We start from the raw sequence: 8,170 nt of genomic DNA on the forward strand, positions 1-8,170 counted from the left end.
ATTGGTATCAGAGCTGGTTCTTTCTAAAAGGTTAACACCTAGAAAGGATCTACATGGCTGCTCCACCAAACCTTGAGGAAAGTCAATCAACCAATAGACCACAAAGATTTCAGAAGATGGTTCACAAAAATGGTGGGATCCCAAAGAAAGGAAGTTCCAGCAGGAATTCCAAAGGAAATGATTGTTGTCATAAGTGTAGAAAGCCTGGACACTTCATCAAAGACTGCCCATTTCTAAAACAAGAGCATCACAAACACAACTCTGACAAATTAGCAAAAAGAAACCTGGTTCCTGACAAACGATTCAGCCAAAAAAGTGCAGCTGACAATATTGTGAAGTAAGCTCTCGCTGCATGGGGAGACTCCTCCAGTGAATCAGAAGAGGAACCACATACAAAAATCAGCTCCATGATGGCAGTGCAAAATGAAGCAAAGGAATTTGATTCAGTGTTTGCATTGACGGCTCAGTCCGATGAGGATGAAGAGGATGACAATGATGAGGTAACTTTCAGGGATAGAAATCTGAAGTCCTTCTCTTCGAAAGAATTGATGTCATTAGCAAATGTTCTAATTGATACATATTATAGTTTTGTTAATGATAAATATGCCTTAATCATAGAGCTAGAAAATGATGAATAGTCCAGAAATGATGTGATGGTAGTGGTTGATGACTTGAAAGAAACCATAGAGAACCTTAGCAAAGAAAAGAACACTCTAGTAGAAAAAATTGCAGCTACTGAGCAAGAAAGGGATTGTATCGTAGTTTCCTTTGAAGATTTAAGGGAATAAATGGAAGAAGTAACTAGAGAACACAACTTGTTGAAAAAACAAACAAAAAAATGGATGGACAACACTGAGGGAGAGGAAGTGCTTAGAAAGGCTCAACTTGAGCTTGAGAGTGAGCTTAAGAAAATTAAAACATGTCTTGTTGCTGAGCTTGAAAAGAATAAACAACTTCAGGAGGATTTACAAAAGGGTTAAAAATGATCTTGATAAGTCACTAAAATGGACTCGGTCCTCTGAGGTGATAACATCTATATACATGAGTAATGGTGGAAACAGGCAAGGCATCAGGTTCTCAAAGGCTAAAACCTCCTATAATCCCCATAGGAAGTATGTAACTATGGCTGATAATAGGTTGTGCACTCATTGTGGTCAAACTGGTTGTAAAGTTAAAATTCAGTCTTTATAGAAAAACAGAGTTTTTGTTGAAAAGAGGCATACTGATGAGGAACTTGGTTCCCTGAAAAGAAAATAGGTGTTGCCTGCATGGGCAAAAAGAAGTTTGATTTGCCCATTCTATCATTATAAGGGACCCAAGCTGGCTTGGGTTCCTAAGTCTAATCATTGACATAAGTGTGTAGGGAACAGTGAAAGGAAGCAGTCAATAGTGGTATATGGATAGTGACTGCTCGAAGCTCATGACTGGAAGAACAAATAATTTCCTTTCACTGAAGGCCTTGCAAGGAAGGAGTGTATCCTTTGAAAATGGCAAGAAGGGATACATTTTGGAAGATGGAGAGATCGGGAACAGTATGAGTCCATTTAACAGTAGAGTACCTGGTCCTCTACGAGATTCTGCTGGGTATTTCCCAAATCTGTGACAAAGGGATCTTGGATATCTAAGTGCTGTTAATAATAATGCTGATCTATGGCACAGAAGGCTAGGTCATGCAAGTTTCACGCTGCTAGACAAATTAGTCAAGAAGGACCTGGTTCATGGTCTGCCAAATCAAGCTTCAAGGATCACAGGGTGTGTGATGCATGTGTAAAAAGAATACAAGTCAGTTCCTCTTTCAAGCCCAAAAAGGAAGTTAGTATCTCAAGGCCAATTGATCTCCTCCATATGGATCTATGTGAACCTATGAGGATGCCAAGTAGAGGAGGAAAAAGGTACATATTCTCTTCAGTATGGATGATTACTCCAGATTTGCATGAACCTTGTTCCTTAGAACTGAAGATGAGACTCCAGCCGACATAGAGGAACCTGGTTCCTTAATCACAATATCTGAAGCAGAAAACAGAGTTATGGATGTCGTACATGGAACTCCAGCTGCTGAGAAATTCAAACCAGATCAAAGACAAGATACTCACTTGCCTTCTCAGCCTTTCTCTCTCAAATAGAGCCTAAGAATATCAAGGAAGCATTGAAAGATGCTGACTGGATTACAACTATGCAAGAAGAGCTCCGTCAACTTGAGAGGAACAGAATGTGGAACCTGGTTCCATGACCTACTGACAGAACTATTATGGAAGCCAGGCTCCCTGTGCTTGGTGTGAAAGAAATCAGGAAGGAACCTACTCATTGTGCAGATCTATGCTGATGGAATCATATCTGGAGCTACAACTAACTCATTATGTGAAGAATTTGCTAAACTCATGGGAAGTGAGTTTGAAATGAGTATGTTGGGGGAACTAAATGTCTTCCTGGGTCTTCAAGTGAAGAAGTCCATAAAGGGAACGTGTATCAGTCAGCAGAAATGCATCAAAGAACTCTTGAAAAGTTTTGATATGGAAGCATGAAAGGGGAATCATTGGATCTCTACTCTATCTTACTGTCAACAGGTCAGACAGTGTATTTAGTTTGGGATTATATGGAAAGTTCCAATCAAATTCTAAGAAATCTCATCTGAAGGCTGCTAAGAGAATTCTGAGATATTTTAAGGGGACACAGAACCTGGTTCTGTACTATTCGTCAGGTGACAATTTTAACCTTATTGGTTATGCTGACACTGAATATGCAGACTATCCGGTGAACAAGAAAAGCACATCTAAAATGGCTCATTTCCTTGGATCATGTTTTATCTCATGGGGTACAAGGAAACAAAGCTCAATAGCTCTCTCAACAGCTGAAGCAGAATATGTTACAGCTGCCTCGTGCTCAATCACTGTGGGTCAAGCAACAATTGGAAGATTTTGGTGTATACATTGATTGTGTACCTCTTCTATGTGTGTCACGACCCAAACCGAAGGGCCGCGATGGGCACCCGGTGCCTTACTCAACCGAGTACCAACATAACATATCTTTATTATTATACTATCTTGAGTAAATGAGCTAAAAATCCGTCATGAGATAACAAGAATAAAATGTAAGGGAATACTCAACATATGACGACCCAACATGATATACAAACTTATACATGTAACATACGGGCCTATAAGGCTGACATGACCATTTGTAAACTCAACACATAGGCCAACAAGGCCATACAAGTATCCATAAACCCGACATCAGTCTACAAACCTCTAAGAGTACATAAAATCATAAAGGTCGGGACAGGGCCCGCCATACCAATCAATACATATCCAAAGCATACTGACCAAATAGGCAACTCTGGAGCAAGTAGAGTGCACCAACACCTCCGCTGAGCTGATAGCCTACTAGGAAGACTGTCAAACCTATCAATCGGGACCTCCGGGCATGAAACGTAGCATCCCCAGGCAAAAGGAACATCAGTACAAATAAAGTACCGAGTATGTAAAGCAGGAAAGCATAAACAAGAACATTAATGTAAAGAGAGATAGAGGAGATACAACCTGTAACATATGAGTGCCTCTGGGGGCTACTAACATGAAATGCATAATAAATATATATATATATATATACATAAACTTTAAAAACATAAGCCTATGTAGGCATCATCATCATCATCATATCGTACCCGGCCTCAAAGAGGACTCGATAAAAACGTACCCAGCCATCATAAGGCTCGGTAGAATCGTACCCGGCCACGTGGAGCTCAGTAAATCCAACTGATCAGTGGTTGCACAATAGGTGTCGTACCCGGCCTACTATAGCGCGGCTCGGTAGAGTAAAATATATACTATATATAATGCATGCTAGACTCATGGAATCACGTTCTAAACCTTTTGGAGTGACTTAAGGTCGTTGCACCTTTGATTAACATTATGGGCATCATACTATCGATATGAGCTTCTATAGGATTCAAGGATCATATATACTTTCTTAAAATAACTTAATAAGGAAAGAACAACATGGGCAACCTTAGTTTCTAGGAGTAGATCTGTTATGAAATAGAATATTCATTTCACTTTAGATCATGCCAAAAGAAAGAGGGAAGTAACTTAACATACCTTAACCATGGTGAGTCCTTAATACCTCCCAAGCTACTCTTCAAACAACTCAACTCAATCTACCATTGCATAAGGAGATTCAAAATCAGTGTTGAATAAAGGCTAAGTCTGCAACTTAAACTTGTAGCTCGTTTATATAAATTCGGGCAACATCTCCCCTGTAACAAGAGCCTCCTCCAATATCATATACCAACAACAATTACCAGAGAAATCCAGCAATATATAATTATCAATAACAAGACACCATAAAACAACAACAAGTCATAACTATTTTACGACGAGCGACAAGCTCCAATTGGAATTCGTATACCCCATATCATCCCTTATAGACTTTTTACTTTAACTTAATAGTATCATTAACATGATAATGAAGTCATTCATCAATAATTTCAGCCTTATACTATATATCCATAACAAAGAAAATGATCCACAACTCCAATTATTCTTAATTAGCAACTTTATTCACTAGTTCATGTTTAGTTCATCCATTTAACTTAACTGATGTCAATATAACCTTAAGCATCTGTAGGAACAAAATATAATTATCTCCTACAGTAGATGCAAGTCTAAATCCATGTTATATTTAGCTTACAATAGCCCAACACACCCCAATCGATTCATACCCAAAATGACAACTATAGTAGTGTCAAACACCCCGAAAATATTATATAAAGAGTGACTAATCCATTATTTTGCCATTAAATTGTGTTTATCCACACAATTTATCTCCAAAAACTCCATTAAATAGCAGAAAAATATACATCCCAAAAGCTACACAAAACAATCCATTACAAATCAAATAACTCGAACTCACGGCTTCCGATCGCCGTCCCGTGAGTTCTAACTATTATGAAATGAATTAATCAACCTTACTTGATATTTAAAATCTTAAAACTAGAAATTAGGAATTTTTATTAACTTCAAAATACCTTCCAAAACTCAAACTACAAAGAAAAAGAGAGGCAATATAGCAATACTTACGCTGTAGGGATCATTCTAGTGTTATTGCTTCTTGATTTCGTTCTCGGGATGATGGTAGTGTTTGAAACCCTTGTAGAGAGATTAAGGGTGATGTTAGGGGTCTTATTTGGTCGTGCTCTCTGGAAATATGCAGAAAGAGACGAGATAAAGGAGATAATCTCCATTTTGTTGAAAAGTCAAAAGGTGCTACTTGGCACCATTTCATTGGCCCTTTTTTTAAACACTCATATCTTTTTATCCGGATGTTGTATGAACAAATGGTTAAGAGCGTTGGAAACTACATTTCAAGACCTTCAATTTGTTATATAATATGTCCCAAAAGACCTCATATAGAACATGAAATTTATTACTCAAAAAGCTCCATTACAAGGCAAATCCTTTGTCGGTTTTTCCGCAACTTAAATCCGATTTTTCTCAAACTTTATAGTTCATATACAAACATCATATATAGTCATATCATGGCTTTAAACTCATTTAAATTATGATTAATAAGTCTCATATTCATCTTAACTTGCTTAACACTTCGGCAAACCTTTCTTATCCTCGTAGAAGGATTTCATCCTTTTTGAGCTTACATCAATTGACTCACGATGTACTTTCAGGTACAAAAACATGGGTTGTAACATTTTTCCCCCCCTTTGGAACATTTGTCCTCGAATGTTGACTGATGTACTTCTCATTCTCATACTATATGGCTCTTATGAATACTTTAATATTGTCCTTCGTCATCTAGGCAATTGTTTGTGAATAAATTTAAAAACCAGGGCATTCCCCTCTTTACTCCTATTCTCACCTCGCGAATTATGGCCGGAGTTCTTCCAATCTCGTAACTTCGACTACCTTCTATGATGTATCCTATATGACTATGTCCTTTTATGCAGGACTCTTCTCTCTTTTTTTCCTCCAGCTTTTTGCCAATATCTTGGCTTCACTTTGTGAATACATACATAGAACTATGACATGATGTCCCTCTGGACATATATAGATATATTTAAGCTCTTCGCTTGGTACTTTGCTGAATGTACGACTATTGCTATATTTCATTTTATAGCCTTGGTATTATTACCGAGGTGTGCTACACAACTCTAGGTTACTTTCTCATTGCTTGTCCCATAACCTGTTGGCGCAACCCTGCCACATTAGGAACATATAATCGACCTCGATATCTGAGTACTCCATCTCACCCTGCCATATTAGGAACATATAATCGACCTCGATATCTGAGGACTCCATCTCCTGTAATCTTAAGTAGTGCCTTCTCCTTTTGAGGGGTTGTATCTCTTTAATGATCTAGCACATGATCTTCATACTGGCATTCCTTCACTTCAGTTACTAAAAAGGAGGTTTCCATATCCTAAGTAGTAACTATGGTACAACCTGCATATAGTAATCGAATTCCAAGATTAGCTAGCAGATGAATCTCACAAGCTATCTCACTCTTCTATGCCTGTAAATATGATAGGCTACACATAGATCTACGAGTGAGGGTGTTGACTACTATATTCGCCTTCCCTAGATGATATAAAATATAAACATCATAGTCTTTCACTAAGTCCAACCATCGCCTCAGATGTAATACATTGTCACTAAGGCTCGCATCTCATCTGGGAACATCTGAAGTGATTTTCTTGATGCACCTAGGGACGATACTATACTTCAATAACTACATTTTCATAACATCCCAATGTATTCATCTTACGGGGGCATTCTAATACTGTGTCATCCATGAAATCCCTTTTCTTTAAATCATTACTCAATCGAAGGCCCAAACATCATTCTCTTAACTATCACAATTACACCTTTATTCTACTACCCGGGCAGTATTCCATCTCTTCTAATTGCTCCTGTTCTTAGACTCCTTTGAGTTCATTCAGAGTGTACCGAGCTTTCTATAGCTTATGGAAAGCATCAGCTCTCTTGTTTTGACGGGTTTAATCTTGAGACTTGCCTATTATTGTCACCTTCTCACTCACATTTACCATACTTACCTTTAAATCTCGTATCGTATCTTCTATCGATTTCATAACCTTCCTTCTACATTGGTGGAATTCACATCCATACCTTAAAGCTCTACTATAATACTTGCAACCCTGGTGCATACACAATCTAGTGGGAGCTTCGTATTAACATCTTATGAGGCTGGTACTCTTCTAATTGCTTTATCGTAGAGCTTTTATAGAATATGATTGTTGTACTATCTCTCTTAGACCTCTGCTATTAAAAGTGTTCCTGCTATGGTTTGAGTCACGATTTCTATAATCATCTGGGTCTAACAATCGGACTCATGATGTAACTTTCGAGCTTCCTCTTCCTTCTCAGACTTTAATTAAGCTTAGTCTATCTTCCAATCTTCAGCTTAGGGTATTAGCTATTACATTAGCCTTTCATGAATTCTATGTAGCATCCATGATATAATCTTCTAACGATTCAAGCCTTTATAGGTGACGTGGACTTAATTCTTTCTTTTAACTTATACCAGAGTCTCCTATAGCTGTATGAATGTCAACATATATGCTACATGGATATTACTCTGAAGTCTTAAGTGCATTCACAACGTAATTAAATCTGGATCATTGATTGAATAATTCCTTTCGTGCCTTCTCAGCGTTCTTTAAATGTAAGCAATCATTTTTCCTGGTCGTTATGCCACTTGTTGCATGAATACTTGGCTTATCTTATTGCCCACCAATACTTGAATTTCCTATAACTCATATGATCTCAAATATCACTTTTGACTTCTCGTTCATTAGTCACGATAGGTGTCACTTTCGTATTGACTGCTTACAATGTTGTAGTGGGACTGTTGTTACCCGACCATATCTTCTTTATGTCATTATGCTTAAGTTGAAGCCTTCTTCCTTATTTCCTCAGCTAGTATTTCTTTGTTGTACTTAAGGAGACCTTCTAGATCCTGTAAAGTTACGATCTTGTTATACTGTATACCCGAAGGAATTTTTGATGTTCTTACTCGCCTACAAACATCCTTAGTTACATACCTTCGTGCCCTTGTGCTCGTAGGGTTACTTTTAAACTCAGATTTTGATTGTCTCCTTAGTGGTACTCTCCATTATTCCCGTAACACTTATACGGTACCT

At 37.9% G+C, this 8,170-nt stretch overlaps 1 protein-coding gene and 1 long non-coding RNA gene across 2 annotated transcripts; one reads left to right on the plus strand and one right to left on the minus strand.

Moving 5' to 3' along the window:
- The first annotated feature begins 2,173 nt into the window (after positions 1-2,173).
- On the plus strand, positions 2,174-2,931 carry LOC138871757 (secreted RxLR effector protein 161-like). Its single transcript, XM_070149656.1, has 3 exons — positions 2,174-2,221; positions 2,313-2,461; positions 2,565-2,931. Exons 1-3 carry the CDS (start codon positions 2,174-2,176, stop codon positions 2,929-2,931), a joined length of 564 nt encoding a protein of 187 aa, XP_070005757.1.
- Positions 2,932-3,138: 207 nt separating this feature from the next.
- On the minus strand, positions 3,139-5,182 carry LOC138870027 (uncharacterized). Its single transcript, XR_011400215.1, has 3 exons — positions 5,076-5,182; positions 4,095-4,153; positions 3,139-3,412 (listed from the first exon to the last, which is right to left on the minus strand). It is a non-coding gene; the product is annotated as an uncharacterized lncRNA (long non-coding RNA).
- Between the last annotated feature and the right edge of the window lie 2,988 nt (positions 5,183-8,170).

The sequence above is a fragment of the Nicotiana sylvestris genome, chromosome 6 (assembly GCF_000393655.2).
Source record: "Nicotiana sylvestris chromosome 6, ASM39365v2, whole genome shotgun sequence".
Lineage (NCBI taxonomy): Eukaryota > Viridiplantae > Streptophyta > Magnoliopsida > Solanales > Solanaceae > Nicotiana > Nicotiana sylvestris.

Coding starts and splice junctions, on each gene's coding strand:
- LOC138871757 (XM_070149656.1), top strand. CDS start 2,174: ATGCAAGAAGAGCTCCGTCAACTTGAGAGGAACAGAATGTGGAACCTG. Junction 2,222..2,312: donor GGAACAGAATGTGGAACCTG/GTTCCATGACCT, acceptor CTCATTGTGCAG/ATCTATGCTGATGGAATCAT. Junction 2,462..2,564: donor AAGAAGTCCATAAAGGGAAC/GTGTATCAGTCA, acceptor TACTGTCAACAG/GTCAGACAGTGTATTTAGTT.